Source organism: Helicoverpa armigera, chromosome 10 (assembly GCF_030705265.1).
Source record: "Helicoverpa armigera isolate CAAS_96S chromosome 10, ASM3070526v1, whole genome shotgun sequence".
Lineage (NCBI taxonomy): Eukaryota > Metazoa > Arthropoda > Insecta > Lepidoptera > Noctuidae > Helicoverpa > Helicoverpa armigera.
In genome coordinates, this window is record NC_087129.1 from 285,565 (window position 1) to 312,498 (window position 26,934).

The 26,934-nt window shown below is 43.1% G+C and overlaps 2 protein-coding genes across 4 annotated transcripts; one reads left to right on the forward strand and one right to left on the reverse strand.

Moving 5' to 3' along the window:
* The first annotated feature begins 6,770 nt into the window (after nt 1-6,770).
* On the forward strand, nt 6,771-9,638 carry LOC110382890 (high affinity copper uptake protein 1). 3 transcript variants are annotated; one of them, XM_064036707.1, is made up of 3 exons: nt 6,771-6,913; nt 8,124-8,230; nt 8,347-9,638. In XM_064036707.1, the coding sequence occupies exons 2-3, from the start codon at nt 8,132-8,134 to the stop codon at nt 8,707-8,709; spliced, it is 462 nt and encodes a 153-aa protein (XP_063892777.1). In that variant the 5' UTR covers nt 6,771-6,913; nt 8,124-8,131; the 3' UTR covers nt 8,710-9,638. The 3 variants fall into 3 exon arrangements, with proteins under 3 accessions (XP_063892777.1, XP_021199272.3, XP_063892776.1); XM_021343597.3 differs by having other exon boundaries at nt 6,857-6,913; nt 8,127-8,230; XM_064036706.1 differs by lacking the exon at nt 6,771-6,913 and adding an exon at nt 7,409-7,493.
* A 720-nt stretch (nt 9,639-10,358) lies between these two features.
* Nucleotides 10,359-17,653, reverse strand: LOC110382889 (nucleolar protein dao-5). The gene is made up of 7 exons (XM_064036619.1): nt 17,170-17,653; nt 16,935-16,974; nt 15,649-16,350; nt 12,998-15,025; nt 12,738-12,842; nt 12,127-12,168; nt 10,359-10,529 (listed from the first exon to the last, which is right to left on the reverse strand). Exons 1-7 carry the CDS (start codon nt 17,203-17,205, stop codon nt 10,474-10,476), a joined length of 3,009 nt encoding a protein of 1,002 aa, XP_063892689.1. The 5' UTR covers nt 17,206-17,653; the 3' UTR covers nt 10,359-10,473.
* Nucleotides 17,654-26,934: the final 9,281 nt, after the last annotated feature.

The window sequence follows — 26,934 nt, forward strand, 5'->3', positions numbered from 1 at the left end:
GTAGTTTACGCGGGCGTTTATGATGATGATGTCCTCCTAGTCGATTATGGGCTACGGCGGCTGTTCTCATGTAAGGAGATTAGCCAACTACGCAGGACATATTATAGTGCACGAGCATTTGCGCAGACACAGGTGCACTCCCTATTCCTTTACTCTAATAACCCGATGGGACGGCAATCCGACACGACCGGTAAGAGATCAGGCGCAGGACCGACATTTACGTGCTCTCCGATGCACGGGTGTATCAATCACCAGCTTCCAGGCTCCGGGCTGCTTTGTGAAAGTCTTCTAAAACCCACAAAGTGATTTCGGCCCGACTCGGGTATCGTTTATATAAAGCAACAGTCTGGCAGCTCCTCAACTCAGGCGGCAAATTATTCCATAGCCGTACAGCGTGCACGGTGGGAAGGGATACCTTACTTAAAGGATTTGAGATGTGTCCTGCAGGGGCCCGATTCACGAAGTTAATAATGTCAAAACTGAATAGAAATTGAATCTCAATCGCAGTATTAACCATAACGGGCATTCTGCTACTAATTACGACCAATCGTATTCCAACGACATTCGATTGGTTTGCGATTGGTCTGCTATTTTGGTGATTTTGGTCTATACGGTAGTTTTGCTCTACAATCATATTGCAATCGTAAATCATTTGCAGACAAAATGATTCATTATTGAGTGACAGAAAAGGATAAAAACGTTTATTTCAAAGAAAAATAGCGGAATGCCACATACGCTTCAATCGCTCAGTCGAATTTTGGTTTTCAAGGGCAAAAAGTGTTCAAAGTCAAAGTCAAATCATTTATTTCATTTAGGCCTTCACAAGCACTTATGACCGTCAAAAAATATAAATAAAGTTGATTCTAGTTGCCCATTCCAAAAGTAGCTTCCTATGGAGAAGAACGGGCAAGAAACGCCATGGTTACTCTTTTAAAAATAATAGGTAGGTATTATAGTTTGTATGTATTGATACATACCTACTATAATAACATGCGAAGATCATGTAGAATCACAATAGACAAAGAATATGAGAATCTATACTAATATTATAAAGAGGAAAACTTTGTTTGTTTGTTTGGTTGTAATGGATAAACTCAAAAACTACTGGACCGATTTTAAATATTCCTTCACCATTAGAAAGCTATATTATCTGCGAGTAACATAGGCTATATTTTATCCCGGTGCGGGTAGCTCCCACGGGACGCGGGTGAAACCGCGGGAAAAGGGCTAGTAAAAAATAAAAAAAAAGATTAAAATGCTACATGGTGTTCACATTTACAAATCAGTTTATATTTTTGTACAAAGTTACAAACAAACAATCAAAAGAATAACACAATCTTACTAGCGGGTGTAATTTTAAATTCGCAATAATTTGTATTTAGTATTGTAATAAGTCGTGGTGGCCTAGTGGGCAAAGAACCAACCTCTCGGTATGAGGGCGCGGGTTCGATTCCAGGTCAGGCAAGTACCAATGCAACTTTTCCAAGTTTGTATGTACTTTCTAAGGATATCTTAGACGCCAATGACTGTGTTTCGGATGGCACGTTAAACTGTAGGTCCCGGCTGTCATTGAACATCCTTGGCAGTCGTTACGGGTAGTCAGAAGCCAGTAAGTCTGACGCCAGTCTAACCAAAGTGTATCGGGTTGCCCGGGTAACTGGGTTGAGGAGGTCAGATAGGCAGTCGCTTCTTGTAAAGCACTGGTACTCAGCTGAATCCGGTTAGACTGGAAGCCGACCCCAACATAGTTTGGGAAAAAGGCTCGGAGGATGAATAATTTGATACTGTCAGTGCGTCCTATGGAGCTGGACCAGCATGTTTCCAAGCATTTTTATCTTGAATATAATCTTCTAATTTATAATATGCGTTTTTACAAAGTGTGGCTTTAATATGAGTTTAAAACCGCATGTCATTTAGTTCCAGAATGTTGTCTGGTATTTTATTATAACATTTGACACAATATCCCATGAAGTATGTACTTTAGATAGTCTAAACTGCGGGATAGCTATTTTATTTTAATTTCGAGTGTTATAATTATGTCTATCACATATTTTATCAATCGAATGTAGGTTTTTCCTAACATACATGATATTTTCATAGGTATATAAATTGGCAAGGTACGGTCATAATATTAATGTTTATAAACAGTTCCCTAAGAGATTCACGACCACGGAAGTTAAACATAGCTCTGACAGCTCGCTTTTGCAAGATAAATACCTATGCATTCAATGTCAGCAGCTCGTCCTCACAGCAGAATGCCGTACGACATGATGTTGTGGAAGTAACTAAAATATACCAGTCTAGCTGTTTCTACGTCCGCTAGCTGCCACATCTTTATAATAGCATAAGCGGCCGAGCTAAGACGACCCGCAAGAGATGTAATGTGGGGTCCCCATTGTAGTTTTTTGTCAAGAGTGATTCCCAGGAAAACTGTCTGATTTATAAATTCCAGTTTTTGACTGTTGAGTTATTATGTCACATTCACTACTTTTTACATTTGGCAATGAAAATCGAATGCATTTCGTTTTTTTTTCATTAAGAGCCAAGTTATTTGCGTTGAACCAATTTAGGACTGGATAATGGAATTGTTTACGTCGTCTAGGTTACGTCTACGCCGATCAATGTTAAAAATAAGAGAGGTATCATCGGCAAACAACACCATCCTAGGTTGATTATCAAATAGATAGGGCAAATCATTAATATAAACTAAAAAGAGGAACGGACCTAATATGGAACCTTGTGGTACGCCCGTTGCCATTATTGAGCCCAGTGAATTTACGCCGTTGACTTGAACTTTAACTTGCCGATCGTTTAGATACGATTTTAATAACTGGAGGGATGTATCTTTGATTTCGTAATGCTCTAGCTTCCGCAAAAGCGTTTCGTGATTTACACAGTCAAACGCTTTTGAGAGATCGCAGAAAATTCCAATGGAGTCTTCAGCTTCCTTCCAAGCCTTAAAGATGTGCTTGATCAAAGTTACACCAGCATCGGTTGTACAGCGACCTTTGGTGAAACCGTATTGTTCGTTATAAAAGATGGAGTTTTTATTGAAATGGCGCAACATTTGTGCAAGCATCAAGTTTTCGAATAACTTGCTGAGAACCGGTAAAACAGAAACGGGTCTATAGTTGATTGATTCTTTGCTATTTCCCGATTTAAATAAAGGTACTAATTTACTGTGTTTCATTAGATCAGGAAACACGCCTTGGTCTACGCTAACATTAAAAATATAAGCTAAATAGGGTGCAATAGTGTCAATAATTGACCTACACACCTTGAAAGACATACCCCAAAGATCTTCTGTTGATTTTATTTTAAGATCTTTAAAGGCCTTAACAACAGCCTCGGGGTATGTTGAAATTTAAATACTGAACAGCATGGCTTTACATTTGTTTCGAGTAAATCGATAGATACAGCGGTTGAAGAATTAAGTGATTTTGTAGTTTCGAAAGGTATTTTGGCGAAGAATGCTCCAAACTCTTGAGCTACTTCAAGATTACCGTTGATGGGGTCTTTATGAGTTTCTGGCAAGTTTTCATACACCTTGTTATAAACCTACTAAACGCAATGAATCAAGTATTTAATTTTCTATTAAAACTTGCCAAGTAATCATCATTAAAAAGTAACTATTTTTAACTGAGGTATGTGTATGGAACTTGGTACTTATTCAGATCTCACTTCTTTTATAGGCGAAGCATTCCCATATTATCGAACTTGGCAGTCTTTCACATTTTTGTTTTGGGTGGGATTTCATTTATTTTTATAAGGCTGTTTATTTTATTTTTTTCTTATGATTAAGTTAGTTAAGTAAATGTCTCATTTATACTATCTTTCAGATTTTTAAATATGCACTATGCTTCTTACAAAGAAATGAACTAGATTAACTAAATGGACTAGATTCACCAACTGACTGACATGACATGTTATCATATATTATGTTCGTGGATCAAAGTTACACATTCGTTATTTTCGAAAGTGACTCACACTTGGCCGTTTTCAGATTTTTACTTTGACTAAATACAAACCTTTGTAACGAATTTCAGATCGGTACGACCATTCGAAGATATATTATATAAATATAGATAAATTTAGTTCGTTTTAGTTCCTTAGGGGTAGAAATTTACACTGGGTATTTTACACCTTCATTATTTTGAAACCGACTCACACTTGGCCATTTTCAGATTTTTTCCTTTACCTTGACATAAAGACCTACCTCCATGCCAAATTTCAAATCAATACGACCATTGGAAGTGGTCTAGGTTTTTGATGAGTGAGTCAGTGAATCAGTGTATAGTAAAAATAGCGATTTTCTGACGTCAATATCTCAAGACCTACAATAGGTATATTAATGAAATTTTGTATAAATTTTGATAAGTGAGGAGGTCTCAACAGATACTAGAAATTTGATATGCGTAAATAAAATAGATTTTGAGTTACAGGGGGGTCGAATTTGGCCCGAAATGGTTCGTGTAATATAACCCACGGCCGGTGTGTCGCTTTTTTTGCTCGAACTTGGCGGACACACTGCCGTGTGTCTAGATACAGCGGTTGAAGAATTAAGTGATTTTGTAGTTTCGAAAGGTATTTTGGCGAAGAATGCTCCAAACTCTTGAGCTACTTCAAGATTACCGTTGATGGGGTCTTTATGAGTTTCTAGGCTAAAATCAGTTTTGCGAACTTTTCGCCTACCTGTTTCGTTATTAATTACTGTTCAAGTTGTCTTTATTTTATCCTTAGAATTTTTTATTTTATTTCTAATATGAATAGATTTAGCCTGTTTACAAACGTTTTTGAATATTTTCGAATATTTTGAGACATGATCACGGACACTTGGATCGGTGCTATAAGGCTTTAAAACTTTAAACCATAAAGTTCAAACAGCTTTTGTCTACTTTTACGAATACCAGGAGTTGCCCAGTCACTAAATAAGAACTTAGACTTAATAATTTTAGTTTTAACTGGTGTTGAAGACATTTCAGCATATGAAAAGTGTAGTGAACTTTAACTTTTCTTTCTGCAGCCCTTTCAAAAGAGTTGCCAGATTACATTCCTTAGAACGAACAATTCTAATAATTTTGTAAATTTAAACAGATTTTTGAGGTTCGACGTGAAAAAGAAGGGACAGTAGCGGCGTTTGAGGGGAGGGGGGTGCGGTACGCCCCGGGTGTCACATTTCGGGGGGGTGCCATCTTGGTCGGCACATATCTGCACGACCAGGATGGAAGGGACAAGTCACTAAGGGTGCCATTCTAATCTGCGAAGCCTAGATTCACTCCATCACCATCACCATTTACTGCGCGATATTCAAATTTTAAACAAAACTACAACAGTGCATGTGTGCGAGACATCGAGGCGGTCACCCCTCTCAGTCCGACTGTCACCCTTCTCTTGAATTTTTGCTTTTATCTGATTACTTAAATTAATTCCTCAAAGTTAGAATGAAATTTCTCTTCATTTCTAAATTGTTCTGCGCTTACTTTTTGAGTCCTTAATCTAGCAAAAAGTTAAAGCACCGAAGTAGCAAAACCAACTGACACTCGCTTCAGTCACGGTTTCTTTTAATTTGTGCTTAATTCTGAGTTAAATTAGAGAGTAAAAAATAACAATTAAAAAATTCACTTTACAGTGGATATTTCTAAGATATTTAGGCGCTATTTGTAAGCGGAGGTGGAGGACTTTTGTCCCAAATCTCAAAAAATGTTCAGCTCGCTACGCTCGCAGTTGCTTCACTTTGCGGTCGTTCTTTTTTTCAAACTTGTTTAGGTACTTTTGTGACCCCAACCGACACCCGATGCTTCGCCGCCACTGAGAAGGCAAGGATGCGGCAGACAGACATGGCGAAACTATACGGGTTCCTAGCTCACTACGGAATCCTAAAAAGGGAGGGAATATCATTAAACTTCGATAGGCCTAAACAAACCGCGGGCGTAAATTAGGTTACTTAATAAATTACTAAGGTGCAAGTTACATAGGTTACCCTGGATTACTTAGGTGTAAGTACATATTCTCTAATTGATAATAATTGTTGATATAAGAGAATAGGTATGTACTTATATAGGGAAGGATACGTATCTAGGTAGTGTTGCTCGGCGTTATCACAGAACATTTTGCACACGGCTCTAATTATTAATTGTTTATCGTCTTGTGAGTTGCGGTATCAGATATGGTTTCACTCGAAGCAGAACTAATAGCCCCGGGCGGGCGCGCGCCAGCACCGCTGCGGCGATGCTTGCTATTAGGTACTCCTACACGTCATCTTAAGTATACTTATTTTCCATGTCTTGGATTGTTGGGTACTTTTTATATATATGTACGTACAAGTATGTATAGCCATGACCTTCTGCCAGTTTTGTTATCGGTTCGAATCCATTTAATCTTTTAAAGCGACTGATGATAACGCCAAATAGGAGGGCCTACTTTACTGTAGGTACTTACCTAGGACATTTCAGATTATTTTTGTTATTATGTCTTGTGTTTTGATAGGAATAAATATATTATTTTTCTTTCTTTGTTCGTTGAAGTTTGTTAATTTCCTATCTTCTATTCCTCTTTCACGCAAAGACTATTCGATGGATTTTGATGAGACTTGACAGTACTACCTATATATTATTTAGTAATCTATGGTAATGTAGGCTACTTTTTATCCATATCCGCTACGCCCGGGGCACCATTGGGCTGTCGGTGCTAAATTGTTGATAAATAATTTTGTTGGCCCTCTCATATACAGTTTAAGTGAAGAAGTTGGCTCTCCTAGCAAGTGGACGGCGACCGAAGTGCGGCCATGCTTGAGTAGTATCTCAGAGATAACCTCCACGGCTGACTGACAGAGATATAGCGTTGATAATATATGCGCGCGCGCCTGCGCCACGGCATGCCACTGGCGAGCCGCCGCGCAAGCACACCGACCGAGGTACGTCCCTGAGGCTAGGAGTGCACTCTGACCCTCACCACCACTGAACACCTTTATTTACATATAACATATACTTCATGCAATTGTGCATTGACAGTTGACAATCACAGTGCCAACGTGTGATGCAATGCATCATATGTATACCTACATAGTTTCTTGTCGCATACCTACTTTGGTACAATTCTCTCGTTAACTTGGGTTTTGCTTAAGTGTACCTACCTTTAGGTAATTACTTCTTATAAGTACTAATAATAAGGTATATTTATGTATATCGGGTGTGTCGTACCTAATCACATGAAATCCTGTCACATGTACTTTATGATATTCTACGGCGAATTGTAAAAAATAACCTGTTCATTCAATGGTTTAGCCACAGAAGTCATTTTTCGTTTTCATAATTTACAACATCATGTGTAAAGCGAGTATCGAATGTTTTGACCAGTTGACAGCTGTCAGTTTCCAAAGGACAATTTCCGTTGTCTGTGTGTTATGATTGACTCTTATAAAGGAATGAATTTTAAGCAGTGCAAAACTGGTGAACTGGTGGTCCAGAATCATTACGACTGTGCCCGTACAATCGGTTAGAAAATAAACATTTTTCACTGTCAATAACTATTCTTTTTTGCACTAAAACACAACAAAATAAAAATATACGTATCTATAAAACTTATTTAACTATAAATTGACAAAGCTTCCGCACTGAATAAAATTAATTCCTGTATGGTGTTCTAATTCTCACACATTTTTAAGTCTATTTACTTTGTTTGAAATTTTATACGTTTTTTTTTCTTTGTCCAAATCAACATATATATTAACGTACTAGCTTCCGCCCGCGTAGAGTACGGTTTTATCGCGTTTCCAAGAGAATTCTTCAAAAGTCCGGGATAAAAACTATCCTATGTTCTTTCTCACGATCAACTCTATCTCTGTACCAAATTTTACTAAAATCAGATTAGTGGTTTAGACGTGAAAGCGTAACAGACAGACAGAAAGACAGACAGACAGAGTTACTTTCGCATTTATAATATTAGTAGGGATTTAATTAAATGTGACTGGTACGACACACCCGACATAAATAATATTAAAATATTGAATACTTTAGCTATATTGAAACGGTGATTACCTATATGTAGCTAGGTAGTTAGTTACATACTATTTCGTATCATGTATCAAAATATGTTAAGAACAATGTGAAATGACTGTGTTGCAGCAGCAAGTATGTCGGGGATTTGGAGTTTGTCGAGCATGTCGGAGGTGGCGCGCCACCACGCGCCGGACGCGGACGATCCGTGCGCCACGCACGACCACGCCATGGTGGTCAGTCCTGTCACTACTTCATCTTCAATCCCATTCTAAACATAAAAATAATAAAGCAGCGGGAATGTAACTGTTTAGGCGTTGAGTAAATAGTAAGTGATGTTGTTTGCTTGCAGTTCCACTCGTGCGTGTGTGCGGAGATCCTGTTCAAGGGCTGGAACACGAGCAACGAGCTGCAGCTGTTCGGGTCGGCGCTGGTGATCTTCCTGGCCGGCGTGCTGTACGAGGCCTTCAAGTGGTGGCGCGAGTCGCTGCCGCGGGCGCCGGAGAAGGGGCCCGCCAGCATGTGGTCGCGCGCACACTCGGTGCAGGCGGCGCTGCACGCGGTGCAGGCCACGCTCAGCTACCTGCTGATGCTGGTGTTCATGACGTACAACGTGTGGCTGTGCCTGGCCGTGGTGCTGGGCCTCACGCTGGGCTACTACCTGTTCGGCTGGCGGCGGGCCGCGCTCGACGACCTCACCGAGCACTGCCATTGAGCCACCACCTTACTTTGGACGAAGCAGTCACGTAGCTTCGCTGAAATGACGCGCTCCACTGTCGTACTTACATAACTTAAGCGTCGTTCCGTTACGTACAGCTACGTCCGAGTCAAACAAAGACTCACGAAAAACTCACGTGTTAAATCAACAACTGAATTGCGTTAAATATTGTTTTGCTTTGTGCGATAGTGGAGCCCTTATTTCTGCTTAGAAGAGTTATATTGGCTTCCAATCATAATAGTTTTTGTAAAATTTATAACTCTACCTGACTATGCCTTGAAGAACGTATTTTTCTATCGGACGTAAAATGTTATACCTAGTACCTACTCAAGACGGTACCTAAACGTTTATATACGCTCGGTACACATGCCAGCGCGTAGATGCTCCCACTGGAGCTCCGCATCGCTGTCCATGCGGCAAATATGTGGACTGCCTCGGGCGCCGTGGTGTTTCCTGCAGAAAATATCCGTCGTGCTCTTACCACCGCCGGGGTGCCAGCCGTTTTTGAACCCAGACGCTTGACGATGATGGCAAGAGACCAGACGGAATCTCTGTAATGCCTTGAAATATGACAATGGGACTCAACATAAGTCGATACCTTTGTACCTTCCCAGTACGACGAGGTGTTGTGTTGGTGCAGCTGCTTCACCCTCAGAAAACTTAAAAACAGCGCAAATATGTAAACCCCACCGGCATTTACATGTTTGAGTCGTTTGGTGTTGAAACCTTAGGACCATAGGGCCAGCAATGCAGCCAGCCTTTCGGGCACAGCACAATCCCTGCTGACAGCGATGCGGATGAATTTTTTGATACTTACTTTATATTTATATATATATTTTTTCCCTTTTTTATTTGGAATAATTGTAGACTGCTTAAATATGTAATGTAAATATGTAAATATAATAATAAAAATTAAGTAGTCTTTATGGACTGTGAAGTATTTATTAGGTATAAAGTTAGGTTTCCTAGACTATATTTAATGATTAAGTAGATTAAATGTAGGTGTATGTAAATAAACAAATTATGTGCATACACATATAATTTAAATTTATATTGTATGTATTCCTGGGATGCAGTTAATTAGTGTATGGTCTGGATTTTTGTGCAGTTGACAGTTAGTGTCAGTCAGCACAAATAACGGTATTTTCATGCAACCGTCCCCAATCTAACGGTGCGTCTACACGGTGCATGTAGCTGGAGCAAGTTAACACGCGGGTGGGTATTTTGCTACGTTATTAAAATGCATGTAAAAAAAAAAAAAAAACTATTTATGGCCTGACCGTAATCAGGTGCAGTTAACAGTTGCTGCCATACAGTGGCAAAAAGAAAAATTTTAATGGTCTTATATTCCTTGAAAACTGACATCTGCACATAAAACGTGGTGAACATTGTTCTAAGAAAACTGACGTTTAATTGTATGTGAAGTAGGACCATCATGTACCTATATTTTTTGCAACACATAAAATATATAGGTAAAATAAATAATTTTACCAATAAATTATTGTTTTTATTTTTAATTAAGTTTATTTGTTGCACCTGCATGTCGATGTTAGGTAATTTTGACAACTCTTTACTCATGACTACCGACTACGTTTGAACTACTAAAATACTGGTGGTTATTAATGTAATCAAAGCATGTGGGCAAATTCAGCACAATGTTTTTATTGTTCAATTTCTCTAGTGTCTCTTGTGTAGAGTGCGGAGTGCGCGTGGATGACGCGCGGTGGACGCGTGGCAGGCGCGTGGCGGACGAGTGCGAGCTCATTGGCGCTGTATGTCCGTATTGTGCTGGCGATGTAGGCCAGCCATATTCCTTCCTGTGACATTTGAATAGCTCTGTGAGTGGAGGTTTGCTTGGGAACGTATAACGATGTGCGATAAGCCATTAGAAAACTTTTTAAACATAGTTTTTATTTTAAATAAGACAATTCCAATTAGTTTTGTGAAAAAGATATGGTTCGACAAAGTTCGCCATTGCTGCGCAGAAAATAGATATAATGGAGCCTTTATGATATCTTTACTCTTTTGCACAAAACGCCACACGCTGTCTTTCATCAAACTAACTAAATGTCCGAATTATTTTTGCCTGCTAAAAGTGTTTTTTTTAACTTTTATTTTTAGTGACTAGGTAAGGTAGGCCCAAGTATCTTAAAAAAAAAATTGTTTCCAAATCTACTAAGTACGTACCTAGACTACCTAGAGTATCTAAATACTACATCTCTACAGTACAGTGCCCTGTAACCGCTAACCGCTGCTTTAAATAAAGCCTACAAATATGATTAGGGTTTCGTACCCAAAGGGTAAAACGGGACCCTACTGTTTTCGATCCGTCTGTCCGTCCGTCCGTCTGTCACCAGGCTGTATCTCATGAACCGTGATAGTGAGAGAGCTGAAATTTTCACAGGTGATGTATTTTGGTTGCCGCTATGACAACACATATAAATATTTTGGGGGGCTACTATACAACAAAAGTGATTTTTTTGTCCGTTTTATCAATAATGGTACGGAGCCCTTCGTGCGCGAGTCCGACTCACACTTGGCCGGTTATTTTATAATAATACAGCTCAACAAACTGCCTCGTTGGTCAAGATGTTGCTTATCGCGACTGCTGTGCGCGAGGTCTTGGGTTCTATTCCCGGGAAGAGCTGTAATCACTATGTGGGTTTATGAAACTTTCACAAAGCAGCCTGGAGCCTGAAAGTTGGTGTTTGATACACTCGTATCAGAGTGCACGTAGACATCAGTTGCGTCCTGTCTCTCTCCTGTCGTGCCGGATTGCCCGCCCATCGGGCTATGACAGTGAAGGAATAATGAGTGCACTTGTGTTTGCGCAAATGCTGGTGCACTATAACATGTGCCGCGCATCTCCTATTTATTTATTTAAATCAGGCATCAAGGCCCATAGAAAACACTATACATAAATATTATAACATTAAATCATACTTATTTTATATAAACTACTTAAAACTAATGCACACGAAGTGTCGGCGTCGTGTTACGCTGTGAGTTATTTGGTGGCCGTGAAAATAATATATTATAACAATACTTCAAAAAACAGAATAAGAGTGAGTAACAAAGGTTTTAAACATTCGCGACTTGTACATATATATATTTATAAATCATCGGGACTTAAACGCGATACTACTTATATATAAAGGTACATGTTGTCTGCCTAGCTAATAGATAGCTGTCATAGGTCATCACAAGTGACCACGGTAGATTCAATTCGAACGAAGCGTCGGAAAAATTAAAAAGGTGGCGTACCTTTATATTACATAGTATCAGGTTTAAGTCTCGATATATAGAGTGAATCCTTCCAGGGAAGTCCTCTCCAGTGGGGCGTGCGTCACGCGCACCGAGCTCATCAGGCAAGACTCGCACGGTGGCACACAGGCACTACGCCAGCTTACTTACTGCGATTCATTTTTCCTTTAGAACGAGATTGACTCGGCCTACCTGAAATGATAGTTGAGAAAGTTATCAACACGATAACATCATCGCAACAAAACACACTGATCAACGTTAACTACTGCTAGGTACTAACGACTACTCCTACTACTAGCTAGCATTACATTATAGCTGACTAGAAGCTTTTGAGATATGAATGGTGCTGGAGGGTGGAAACAATTAGCTGGAAGAACTAATAAGTTACAAACAAACAAGTGTGGGAGTTAAGAGGAAACTATTGCATGACATAGAGAACGGTAGAGGGAAATGATGGAATACCTCATACGTCACAATGAGTACATCAATTACATCATGGAAGGGAAGTTCGAAGGAGCGAGGGAGAGGGGTCGTCCAAATTTACAAGTGGGCCAACATCACCACAAAATGGATCCCTGATGATGGAAGGCGACCAAGAGGAAGACCAAGAAAACGGTGGAGAGAAGATTTAGACAGCTTCCACAAGGACTGGCCACAAATAGCGAGCGATAGGGAAAGATGGATGGCCATGGGGGAGGCCTTTGCCCAGCAGTGCGACAACATAGGCTAATTTTAAAAAAAAAAACAATACGAATACGAACAGCGAGGGCGGCGAGGGCGGCGAGGGCGGCGAGGGCGGCGAGGGCGGCGCCTGTGACTCGAGGAGCGCAGCCTCGGGCGGCGCGTGGCGCGCCTCACACTCGACTCTGTACAGTATGAAGTTAGTAGTAAGTTAAAGTGTCAGTAGCGTGTTCTTAGTGAATAGGTAGATAAATCAATTTAGTTCTCGTAAAGAAAACATAATAGGTTCTCAACTACAGGATGAAAGTAAACAACATAGAAAAATAAGCCAAATTATTACCTGTCAAATCGCCAGCGGGAACAATTTCATCCGTAAGTTTGCCCGGTCTTGCAACAACTTGTGATGACTTGGTTATGTTCGGAGGTTGAGATGCTGTTTCCTCTTCGTCTGTTGTTGCTGACTGAATTTGAGTTCCAATCTGAACTGGCGTTTGACGGGTGTCTGGAGATAGAAGTATTGTGGGGGATAATAATGCCATTAGTGCGTTTGTGGTGGCTAGGGCAGTGTCATTTAATGCGTCTGTAGTGGTGAGTGCTGCACTCGACGTGGTGTCATCTGAAGCCTCGGTAGCTGTGAGTGCTGCACTCGACGTGGTGTCATCTGAAGCGTCGGTAGCTGTGAGTGCTGCACTCGACATGGTGTCATCTGAAGCCTCGGTAGCTGTGAGTGCTGCACTCGACGTGGTGTCATCTGAAGCGTCGGTAGCTGTGAGTGCTGCACTCGACGTGGTGTCATCTGAAGCGTCGGTAGCTGTGAGTGCTGCACTCGACGTGGTGTCATCTGAAGCGTCGGTAGCTGTGAGTGCTGCACTCGACGTGGTGTCACCTGAAGCCTCGGTAGCTGTCAGTGCTGCACTCGACGTGGTGTCATCTGAAGCCTCGGTAGCTGTGAGTGCTGCACTCGACGTGGTGTCATCTGAAGCCTCGGTAGCTGTGAGTGCTGCACTCGACGTGGTGTCATCTGAAGCGTCGGTAGCTGTGAGTGCTGCACTCGACGTGGTGTCATCTGAAGCGTCGGTAGCTGTGAGTGCTGCACTCGACGTGGTGTCATCTGAAGCGTCGGTAGCTGTGAGTGCTGCACTCGACGTGGTGTCATCTGAAGCGTCGGTAGCTGTGAGTGCTGCACTCGACGTGGTGTCATCTGAAGCCTCGGTAGAGGTCAGTGCTGCACTCGACGTGGTGTCATCTGAAGCCTCGGTAGAGGTCAGTGCTGCACTCGACGTGGTGTCATCTGAAGCCTCGGTAGCTGTGAGTGCTGCACTCGACGTGGTGTCATCTGAAGCCTCGGTAGCTGTGAGAGCTGCACTCGACGTGGTGTCATCTGAAGCCTCGGTAGCTGTGAGTGCTGCACTCGACGTGGTGTCATCTGAAGCCTCGGTAGCTGTCAGTGCTGCACTCGACGTGGTGTCATCTGAAGCCTCGGTAGCTGTGAGTGCTGCACTCGACGTGGTGTCATCTGAAGCCTCGGTAGAGGTCAGTGCTGCACCCGAAGTGGTGTCATCTGAAGCCTCGGTAGCTGTGAGTGCTGCACTCGACGTGGTGTCATCTGAAGCCTCGGTAGAGGTCAGTGCTGCACCCGAAGTGGTGTCATCTGAAGCCTCGGTAGCTGTGAGTGCTGCACTCGACGTGGTGTCATCTGAAGCCTCGGTAGCTGTCAGTGCTGCACTCGACGTGGTGTCATCTGAAGCCTCGGTAGCTGTGAGTGCTGCACTCGACGTGGTGTCATCTGAAGCCTCGGTAGCTGTGAGAGCTGCACTCGACGTGGTGTCATCTGAAGCCTCGGTAGCTGTGAGAGCTGCACTCGACGTGGTGTCATCTGAAGCCTCGGTAGCTGTGAGTGCTGCACTCGACGTGGTGTCATCTGAAGCCTCGGTAGCTGTGAGTGCTGCACTCGACATGGTGTCAACTGAAGCCTCGGTAGCTGTCAGTGCTGCACTCGACGTGGTGTCATCTGAAGCCTCGGTAGCTGTGAGTGCTGCACTCGACGTGGTGTCATCTGAAGCCTCGGTAGCTGTGAGTGCTGCACTCGACGTGGTGTCATCTGAAGCCTCGGTAGCTGTGAGTGCTGCACTCGACGTGGTGTCATCTGAAGAGTCGGTAGCTGTGAGTGCTGCACTCGACGTGGTGTCATCTGAAGCCTCGGTAGCTGTGAGTGCTGCACTCGACGTGGTGTCATCTGAAGCGTCGGTAGCTGTGAGTGCTGCACTCGACGTGGTGTCATCTGAAGCCTCGGTAGCTGTGAGTGCTGCACTCGACGTGGTGTCATCTGAAGAGTCGGTAGCTGTGAGTGCTGTACTCGACGTAGTATCTAGAAAGTGAATAAGAGGGGAGTGATTTCAAGTATGACGGTTGACCGATTGGAATGCAAGTGAAATTTATTTATTAAAATTCGTATTTATTGCGCCGAACCGAATGAAAATTGGGAACTAGGCAAAAAGAAGGAGACTACTTTTTGAATCAAAGCCAACCAGCAAGAAGAATTTTGCCATGCAGACCATGCAGAAATTAATATTATTGGAAAATGAAAATTGGGTCTCCATAAGTAGGTACATCCACGTTACATCCACATTTATTTATTTATTTATTTATTTATGAGTATGGAAGACTTACAGCTAAGTACATATAATAGTTAATTGTGTGACTAACTGACAGCCAATTACAAGTCTTCACTTCTAAAACTAGTTTAACATAAAAAGGACAGTAGAATAAACTCAACACACTGCTTATAACGCCTGAGCAAAAACAAAAAACAATAATTAAAAAACGCAAAACCAATAACTTTGCTACAGGATTTTTTGAGGGAAATGTTATGTATTAGAAATTGAATTGAGAAATGGGAAAAATTAATTTAATTTTTAAAGAAATTCAAAAGAAATTTAGCAAAAGTCAATGACGTTAGTGATTGATTAGGAACAATTACTTTAAAATTACCTCCGGAGTTGTTTGAAGATGAAATTCTATTTGTCGTCACTGGGTCCGCCGACACGCTCAGCACGCTGTCGAGCGGCTGGCGCGGCGGCTGGCGCGGCGGCGCCGGCGGCAGCGGGGCGAGGCGGGGTGCGGTAGCCGCGTGCGCCGCTTCCACATTTAGAGAATATGAAGGCTTATGCGGTTTGTAGTTTTCGCCCGTTTCTAAATTTTTATGGGTCAGGGTGTGATGTTCTGGATAGTTTGGATATTTATTTTCATGATGTACCATTAGATACAGTGGATCAGAAGAACGTAGGACATCATTTTTCAGCAATCTTGAATCATAAAAATTGTGAGAAAGCTGTGTGGCCGAATGAAGTCCTGTGGAATGAAGTTGTGATACTGGCAAGTTATTCTGAGGGGCGGAAGGGTAATTGTGCTGCTTTGAGGTATAGTTTTGAGCTAGTCGCTCAGGGTGGTGATAAAACAGTTGTTGTATTGGATCATGTTGGTTTGGTGAACTAGGTTTAGGAAGCGAGTTATGAGGAGGATGGAGCTTGGGGTGCTGAGAGTGGTCGGGGGCCGCGGTGGCCGAGTGCGCCGCCGACGCCAGCAGCTCGGCCAGCAGCGGCACGGGCGAGTGCGTCTCCGCGCTCCGCACGCGCGGCACGTGGAGGGCGCGGTTCAGAGGCACCTGTATCTTGTATCCGCCGAGCTTAAACTCTGTCAACAATGTCTGCACTTCGTAAATTTATCACCAAAATTTGCTTTATTAAATCGCAGGGAGTTGCTTACCAATCCATAAAAATATAAATTATTTGTTATTAGGTTTATCCTTGTACTTGTGCACTCGCGTCCGGAGATAACATCTTACCGCAGTAGGATAAAAAAATAATGAATATCACACGCAGTAAATCCATACATAAATCTTCCACATACAAACCATTTCCCGTTAGAAGTTCTGTTTGGCGGCCCGTACCTACGCTCGATAACTACAAAATTGGTATAATGAATCTTAATGATTCTGCGGGATAACTGATTGTTGCATGTTCCCCGAGATGCAATGTCTTGTACCCCTGGGGTACTCGTGTTCGTTCACTATATATACTAGCATTCTCTACCGATTTCGCCACCGTCCGCTTACCGAGGGAACTTATTCGCGCACGCATAGGTATGTGTAAACCATATCAGCGTTGTTTGTCAAGGAAGATGTAGTTCTATAAGCGAAAAATATATTAAGGTTGGCCCCGTCATTGTAAAATAATGAATGACTAACATAAGAACTGGATAAAATTTAAAGTACTTACCGACAGTTTGAGGGTCTGCGCCGCACAGCGCGCCACTGACCTGCAACGCAAACGTATGGATCACAATGAAGCCTGCAGACACCGGAGCTGCACCTGCCAGGGCGCTCGCCGGGAGCTGCACCCGCCAGGGCGCTCGCCGGGAGCTGCACCCGCCAGGGTGCCCGCCGGGAGCTGCACCCGCCAGGGCGCTCGCCGGGAGCTGCACCCGCCAGGGCGCTCGCCAGGATGCACTCACCGTGGCCGCCAGCACCAGCATCACCAGCGAATACATCGCCGCGTCCTGCTCGACCGCGCTGTCGATCTTGTCTCGCTAAATCATTGTTCCATCGCATGGATTTACATACTCAACGTATTTTTGTCGTCACATTAAACATTAATTATTTTGTCAGGTGCTCATTACATTATACCATCATTATACACGGTGCTGTGACAGCAGTGCTGTGTTGACAGACTAGTCCTCCCCGCGCACCCCGCGCGCCCCTCCTCACCCAGTTCAGTCGCGAAACTACGCAACACCAGTCGCCGGACGTAGGCACAGAACTACAGGCATGTTTTCTTACATTTCATGTTATCTCAACTTCCGACATACATATTTAAGTCAACCAATTGGAACTTGCTCAGCTTAAAACGTTCATTGCTGTACCAAGGCCTCCCCTACGTTTTGGGGGAAATTGCCCATACCCACTCAGCTGGGCAGGCGTGAGCACCTGATGCATAATGACCATCTCCAAGTGAGGCATTTCATATACCTACCAGTTGCTAGTTTGTGGTAGTTACACATCCACCAGTCAGTCGACTGGACGGCTGGCACGGACGGCTGTGGAAGGCGTCGTCCTAATTGGCAGCGATCGCGCATAATAATAATAATAACAAAGCCCCGCAGGGCATCTGAGGCGGATGACGGGGAGTAGCGACCCCGCGGGGCTATATATCCGAGTGCTCCAGGGAGAGTATACTGTCCCCCATCTCCGGCTTGCCGGAGTGAAGCATGACGGGGGATAGGTCTCCCGCCTCTTGGCTTGCCTTCATCGGCCGGTCAGAGTGGAGTCGCTAGAGCAAGGTTAGTCCTGCTCGGAGGGTAGGTGCCTCGTGGTAAGTGGCGAGTGGGCCGGTGATGCTGGACCCACAGGGAGCGCGTGATCTGCGTTTAAAGTCCGCCGAGGTATCCTCACCCTTCTCAGCCGCTCATGTCCCTGTTGCCCTCTTGTTGCTTTTCAGTGACTGATTCCCGGGGGCCCAGTAAGTGAGTTGGCGAGTCTCCACCTGCCATTTTAACATGTATTTAATACATTGTCATCGGCAGGTGCCATAGTTCCCGTAGTTTCCCCATTCCTAGTCCATTAGCATCCCATCACAATAGCCCAAGTAGTTTTCATCCATAGTTAGCAATAGTTTAGCACAGAACCGGGGATTGTCCTTGGGTACATTTCTATAGTGTATACAGGGATAATCGTCGGTTTTGTGTCACCATTTCATTAAAGTTGTCTCAAAAGGGCTTCAGCGTGTTGGCTTCGGCCCCACGTTCGCCTCCCAAAAATCCGGGACTCTATAGTCCCGAGGTCTGGTAGAGACATACATTTAAAAAATAATAACAACAACAATACATTAAGTTATTAAATAAATCAAAGGTTTTGTTAAACGGACACGTACGAGAACAACGTCTGTTCACATGTTACCGGTACAAATATTAAAGACAGACAGTCCAATTTTATTTATTTGTTTGAAGGTATAAAACAGGACATGAAACGCATTTTCTTTTATTTTCGGCAGCACATTGTTCACAGTTGGCTGTGCAAGTGATGTCAGGTCTGCTAACGGGTGTGCCGCCGCGTGCGCGCGCCCGCGAGCTGCGGTACACAGGAGCACGCAGCACGCGGCTTGGGCCGCAGCAGTTCTATTAGTTCGAACAGGGTCAGCATCAGCATGTACAGGAAGACGAGCCACGCCGAGTGCAGCAGCAAGGTTTGCGTGAACTTAGGGTCGGGCACGGTGACGACCCGCGCCATGCGGCTAGCGCGGGGCCCGGGCGGCGCGGGCGGCGGCGCGCGCGCGCATGTGGCGCCGGCCCCAGTACAGCAGCGAGTGCACGAACAGGATGCACGAGTAGAGGATGAGCACGCGGAACACGGCGAGCACGGCCGCGGCCCCGGCGTCCCCGTCAGCGCCGCGCGAGCGCCCCATGCCCGGCGGCGGCCGCACTACGCCTCGCCACCACTACTGCTGTTATTTGCACATTGTTCTGAAGGCTGAAGCTCCGGATGACGTCTATAGTTTGACACCTTCTTACTGCCTTGTGACATGCTTGTGACATATTGTTAAAAAGTAAGTTAATGGTGCATCCACATATAGGTATTACCTATATACTATGCGTACAGCGCAACTGAACAATTCAGAAGCGGACAGAATAACTAAACTAATAAAACCCGCAGATCAAAGTCATTAGTAGTCAGTTGATTAAGAATGGTTTTGTACTGGATGAGAATACGTGCTGTTGTACCCTAGCGAGCCTAAATACTTGACTTTTATGGCGAAATTGAAATTTTTATGTAAAGACAAATGTCTTTACATAAATTTTTTTTCATTTTTGCAAAAAAGCGGGTTTAAGATGGGATAAGGGGTACTGGCTACCGATTCTACTGTGCAGTTGACAGCTGCCAATTTTCAAGGGAAAATGCAGGAAAGAAAATGCGGGAAAATTGCATTTTTTATTTTTTTTAGTAACTGACAGGACTGTCATCTGCACTACAAATCGGTCAGACAGACCCATATGTATGTATATGTATCTACTGGTCAGACCATACCTCCAAGAAACGTGGTTTTAAACAAATCAGTTTTAAAGCCTGTATGTACATATTTTAAAAAGGTTTTAGTGACTGAAATATGTGACTAGCGACTAATCTAGTTTTAGAATTTTGAATGGTTTAACCTTGTGTAGAACTAATTTTATTCTTGGTCGAAAGCCTACTTCTCTAAACCCTGTTTATTTATGACAAAAGCACATTTTAAACTCTTGAGTACAATAGCAGAACAGTGTCATTCGCAATAACGAACTTCTGAAAATTGACATTAATTAACAGAATACGCGAAAAAAGTCCAGGCGATTTTTTACCAAATGCGCTTAGTTTTCAGAAAAATACATTAATCATAATATATAATTATACAGGGATAATCGTCGGTTTTGTGTCACCATTTCATTAAAGTTGTCTCAAAAGAGCTTCAGCGGCTTCGGCCCCACGTTCGCCTCCCAAAAATCCGGGACTCTACAGTCCCGAGGTCTGGTAGAGACATACAATATATATGATTAAACTGCATTACCAGTTAGCAAACCCAACAAGTCCTTTTCAGGAATCTTGATTTTACTATGTTTTAATCAAGTGCAATAAGTGCTCGTTTTTTTTGTCAACAGAATGTATATGCAATTGTGTGATTTGTGTACAAATAGGTATCTAAAAATACTCGTACGTATGGTAGTAGGTATTACAGGTATCATAAATAAAATGAGTAAAGACGAACGCGATGTGGTCGCGTCGTTGACACGATAAATAATAATTTTCCGTGGACTATTGTTTAATGATACAATATTTTATCAAGTTAAAAATCAAGAAATGTCATAAACATCTGAAGGGTTAGCTCTATAATTTCCACGTATAATAAAATGAATTCCGTAAAGGTTTGAGTGATTAGGGCGCTGCCGAGGGTCGGGACAGCACGTGTTACTGCTCTCGGCGAGTTTTAACTTAACACTTGCTCGCGTGTTCAAGTAGGCGACTGCAGAGCCCCGCGGACAGAAGCCCGGGTGGAGTGCCTGCTCGGACCTCCGGCCGGATACAGGGGAAGGGGCAAAAATCAAAGCGAAGTAACTACCACCACAGATTATATAATAGTTACTACGTAACAGATAAATCACTCCATACAAAAAAGTCCATACCTACTGTTATAAGCACCTACAAGTTCCCAAACTACCTACAAATTCATAGCTGCGTTAGAAAATGAACCTTAAAAACTCCAGCGCTCGATTGTTATTTCAATGCGATAGCGTACAGTTCAGTGACCGCGACCGTGCCGACAGCGAGCGTAGGGTTGCCTCTTACAATTAAATAGGGAACAAAGTTACGCTTATTTGTAACTGTCTTCCCGAATGTCAATGGAGGTGCCCAACTACTTTTCGAGCACAGAACACGCAAGTATTCTATACTTACCTATTACCCCTGGCACAACACCGCTGACCGCTAATACATCCCTACTTACCCAAAATTGGTATCTGCGCAGCGATATATGCAATGTTCCAAGCCACCATTTAGTTGGACGAGAACTATACCTACTTATACTCGAAATATTTTTAGCTACAAAACTCGGTAATCATTGCATGTACAACTAAGTATAAGGTATAAGTATCTATAATTTAAGTATCTAAAGTAAGTCGCTTATTTTTAAAATTACAAAGAAGATAAGTATTTTTACTTAAAAAAATACCCAATGTATATTCATACATAGGTATAAAATATTTCTAAATGCCTATACATATATAATAGGAAACCTTTATATTTTCCTAAAATAGTCACATATACACCTACACAAATCAAAATAGTTCCTCAGTTTATTAGATAATTTTAAAAACCAAATAAAACATAGACAATAATGTTCACAAATAAAAATAATAAACATAAAACGCGCGCGTCGCGAGCGGCTGTCGAAAGCCCTGTGCCGCGTGGGGCTACCGGTAACCCAGCGAGCGGTAGGCATTTATCGCGCGCAAGTACGTCGAGTGACAGAGGCCTGCTACCACGTAAACTTTACGGCGCATAACAAGCGCTCGGGTTACTGTGTGCCGAGTGATGACATCGCGAGCAGCCACCACGCCGCGCCGCGCCACTCAAGCTGTTGCTGGCAACTCTGCTCCCGAATAAATCATCCACAATATGTTTAGTAGTTTGGCGTTGTTTATTATAGCGACGTCACGTGTTTACTTTTCGCCAACACGCACACGACTCGTGTGTTCGTAAAGTATGTTAATACGCAGCAGCATCATCACGGCGGCTGCTAGTCAGCTCATACATCAAAATAATAATCCATAAAAACGGAATTGTGTTGTGAACTCAATATTCTGGGAAGGTTCCGTTTCAAGCGTTACTGAACATATGAAAAGGTATCTAGCGAATATCTGCACGCAATAATAACTGTTGTGATGAACAGTAGTAGTTCAGTAGCACAGACGGAGTACTACAAAGACTGCTCGTAATCGTGAGCAGTGTATAGAAATACTTACCTAACACTAGACAGACAGATTAATACTATTAGTTATTATGTATGTTGTCAACTGCGTTGTACAATATTTTCTTATCATCTCTTTATTGTCTCTTATTTATGTTTTCTTCTTACCTCAATTCCATGGCACACTGGAAGGTTACGGCATTGCGCAGCATATTATCGGTATAGATGATTCATCTAAGATGAATATGATGATATAGAAGTATGAAAGTATTGGTTTTTCTATATGATATTGTTAGTTACCAATTAGGTTCGACTTGCATTTGGCAGTGTTCTAGTGTGTGGCGTCCAAAATATGAAGCGGACACAAAAATCGCTAAAGTCAAAGCCGCGCCATTGATCGATGATACGGTTAGTCAACGTTTGACACGTCGGTCCTTAGATTTGAGACCATGAAGAGTTACGTGTTTCGGAAGGCACGGGTTTAGGAGGCAGTCGCTCCATGTTTAACACTGGCACTCCACTGCAGCTGGTTAGACTGGAAGCCGGTTCCAACATAGTTGGTAAAGGCTAGGCAGATGATGAAACAAACATGACGGCGTCTTAAATCTAGATGTACCTATCTGCATATTAAAAGTTTCGTTTTATGAGGGAGTGATGCTTAGGTAGAGTCAGGTGCTTAACAAGGCGTTCCACCCTAGTGGCACGTGATGTTGTGTAGCTTTAAGGTAAAACTTAGGGACGCGACGTCGCTTCGCCTCGTTGCTTTCTAGTCAAGATATACATTCTGCGAATCCAAAAAGCTTTTTGAATGTTCTGTGGCTTCACAGACAAACATCGTAAATGTTGGAAAATATCATAAGACAAGCAGGCACTAATATTGAGCGAGCGGCTCGGTACCTTCGAAGCCTTCAGTGTATGCTCCGAGAATCCATCTCCATCGCTACAGTAGATACTTGATGAATAGTTTAGAAGATAAGCAGTGATAAGAGGATAAGGAAAGGGTGGAGGCCACTCGCCGGCCAGGAAGGGCTCGGTGCGCGGCGGGTCCGGAGGGGGCGCGGGCGGCGCGCGGGTCGACGGCCGCCACACGCGAGCTTTTTCACGTGATACGATTACCGTCGCGAAGTAGGTCAGCGGAGCGCTGCACCGCGCGCCGGCACGCGCCGCCTGCACCGCTACCCGCACGATAACATCTGCTTTCTATGTATACTAGTTATCCGGACATTTTGTTAACACGACAGTTTGCTACCTTGGACGACTTCTTATTCCAATTTGGCTCTAAACATTTTTTGGGCAACGAATAATTACTAATAGCAAGTATTCAGGCCTAAAAGAAATAGCTAAACAGAAGGGTAAAAATCGTGGTGGCCAAGTGGGCAAAGAACCAACCTCACAAGTATGAGGGCGTGGGTTCGATTCCAGTTCAGGCAAGCAACTTTTCTAAGTTTGTATCTACTTTCTAAGAATATCTTAGACATCAACGACTGTGTTTCGGATGGCACGTTAAACTGTAGGTCCCGGCTGTCATTGAATATCCTTGGCAGTCGTTACGGGGGCAGTTACCAAGGGGTATTGGGTTGCCCGGGTAACTGGGTTGGGGAGGTCAGATAGGGCAGTCGCTCCTTGTAAAGCACTGGTACTCAGCTACATCCGGTTAGACTGGAAGCCGACCCCAACATAGTTGGGAAAAAGACTCGGAGGATGATGAAACAGAAGGGTAACATCTTGTGGAAAAATACTCTTCAAATATTTCATTTATATAATGATATGTTTAATTATTTGGACGCTAGCAAGGAGATTATCAGGCTAGAATGCTTGTCTCACTGATGCGTCCAGGCGTACCTAACGTAACGATGGAAAATTATTTGATTGCGGCGAAGGACGGCGCGGCCGGTGTGACGTCCTCACTTTATCAAATTGACACGTCATATATAGTATTGGTATAGTATCGTAACAATGTCTACGTTCACCTGTCGTTCTTATCGGAGCATTTTATTTTGTTCCAGACACGATTGGAAGTCTATATCGCGGATGGTCGATGGGAGTTTATTGAGGCTCAGACGGACTTATAACAAAACCCCATTGTAAAATACTACTATCATTCTAAAAAGTCACAAATTGTCTATTTTCAAGGCGGGATTCTACCTAACTATGTATATCAGTAGTATCAAAAGTATTGAGCATGTTGGTATGAAACAATTGGAATGCTTTAACAACTGTTATATTCGGTTTAGGACAAGCCTAACATCATCCTATCTTGACGAGTGATGTCAGTGGCAAACATTGTACCTACCTAGCTTGTCGGTAAGCCCCCCAACGCGGCATTCTGCTGGCCAAAGTGCCCCAACACCTGCACAATTATCCATCTTTCACTCTAACATATCTAAGTACTTCGTACACACTTGAAAAAACGAGCAACACTTTTTATAACCTGAATCTCGGAAACGGCTATAGTAGCCTGATAAAACCAAAAGCAAGCTGAGTTCGATCACCCAGGTACGCAGAGCAAGGCAAGTATTCAAGCTTGTGTTAGGTATAGAAGGCAATAGTGTCAGCAGACGCACGGGGTGTCACCGCGTACATCCAATAAACTCAAGAACTACTTCTTCCATCCGAAAAAATCTTTCTTGTGTCCATTTATCGAAGAAGGCTACTTATAGACTATTTCTTATCAAGGTGCGGGATTATAACCGTCAGTTGCACAAAGCTCCATTACAATTAAAGCTTCTTTAAATCTATTGCTGACTCTTTATTTGTCAACAAGATAAAAAGTGTCAGCAATAGATTTAATGAAGCTTTAACTTGAATGGAACTTTGTGCAACTCCCGGTAAGTCGGGTAGCTAGTAGTTTTAAAACAGCAGCAGGATTTTAATGAAGTTCTATTTTTATTGACTTCTCCGCTGCTGGCAGCTCTAAAAAGGAGGTTTTCAGTTTGACCTGTATGTATGTTTGTTTATAGTAAGGAGGCTAGGAAACACAAAGCTAAGTGTAAGAGATGAAAGAGTAGTAAATTAAGATGGACGATGAATAGTGTCCTCTGTCTTTTATACACCAGTAGGAAAATTGGGGTATGTACATTCATTATGTAAAAATTCAAGATGAAATAATTCTGACAAATATAAGAGAACGGTGAAATATTCACGAGGCGTTTGTCGAGGAGGAACGAGTTTTATACATCATCATATAGCGCGCCGCGGCCGCGCCCGCTCCCGCACTCTCTGGAAGCACCATATTGAACATATAGTTAGGCTTCCTCTACCATTCAACTTTACTGTTCATGTTATTGTCAATATGTTATGTGAATGGAGGCTGATGGCAATGATTGGGGGTGACCTGGATTGGGCGCGCGCTCGCTTCCTCAGAGGAAGCAGCCGACTATCTGGTCGCCTTCCCGTTCCTGCTCGTCGACCTCCCACTATCTCCTGCAATCCGTCAGCCAGTAGCACCGACATCCTAATCATAATATCTGAATGAAAATCAAACAAAGTCGCTTAACAAGTGATAAACTGGGATAATTGTATGCGAGAGTTGTACCTATTTATTTAAAACTTCTTGCTACGACTTTTGTAAGTGAGTTTGTAATTCAGCATAAACTCGTTGACCCGTAACTTACATATATACAAACTGTGATATTGAGCTGTGACTACATTAAATACAAGTTAAGTTGATTATTGAGTCGGCTATATGGTTATGGTCATGGTTATAGATATAATGAAGCTCTTGAACATGTTTCGAGTGCGGAAAGGAATAATAAAATGATAATATATTGTTATTTGATCGCTGGAGGAGTGTGGACGGCGGCACGGTAAGGCGGGCGGAGGGCGGCGGCGGGCGTCGATACGGCGAGGGCGGCGGCAGTGCGAGGCGCGCGCGGCAGCCGACGGGCCGCCGCAAGCTCCGCGCCGCACCGGCCGCGCCACGTGCCCTCGCCGCGCAGTGTCGCTGCCGGCACTCCCTCCGTGCGTCACGCGGCTGCTGCCGGCCAGCACACCTGCCCAGTGCCGCCGGTACAGGTACGTACCATGTGGAATTCACTCAATACGGAACCTGTAGATTAAATTCAGTGAGACCAGTGAACAACAAACCGGTGCATAAAATCATAATTTAATATGTTCCGCGTTCCAATTTAGACTTACTTCAACAATCGCAACAGCAGCTTACCTAATCCTTGTGCGTTTTCAATTTCGATCAATTTTCCAGACATTAAATCAAATTAAAGCATTAAATAAGAACACAGGTCGAAAAAGGTCAGACTAATAAAGAACATTTGTGTTCAAAAGCCAGATACCAATCTACTTGCAAGCAGTCGCGGTGGCTGAGTGGCTTACGCGCTTGCATCCGGTATAGATGTGTCCGGATTCGACATAGGCGAATGATTTTTTGAGTCAATTTTAGAAATCACCGTACTATGAACAAGCGATAGGTACCATGACTAAAGAAGTTATGTACAATCATCAGTCCTCCGATCAGTGCTCGCATCTTCGCCACACGAGAAGGAGCCTTTACCCAGCAGTAACTTTAAGATGGTAATAAAAATTGTGGTCTGCCACACACCACAGCTGTGTCTGCTATACTGGTTCTAGTGTGGAATATACGACGAGCTTTATTAAGGACTAGAAAGAAGCTTTGTGTAAGTTAAAGGAGTTTAAACTTGACCACGAGTGACCACAGTCGCCGCAATTCGGCCTGAACGTCGAGTAAAGTTATAGTACCTTTTTATAGTAATACATCGTAATTAAATCCTGATTGTGTAGCAAAATACAGGTCATCCTACTTATAGTTAATAAG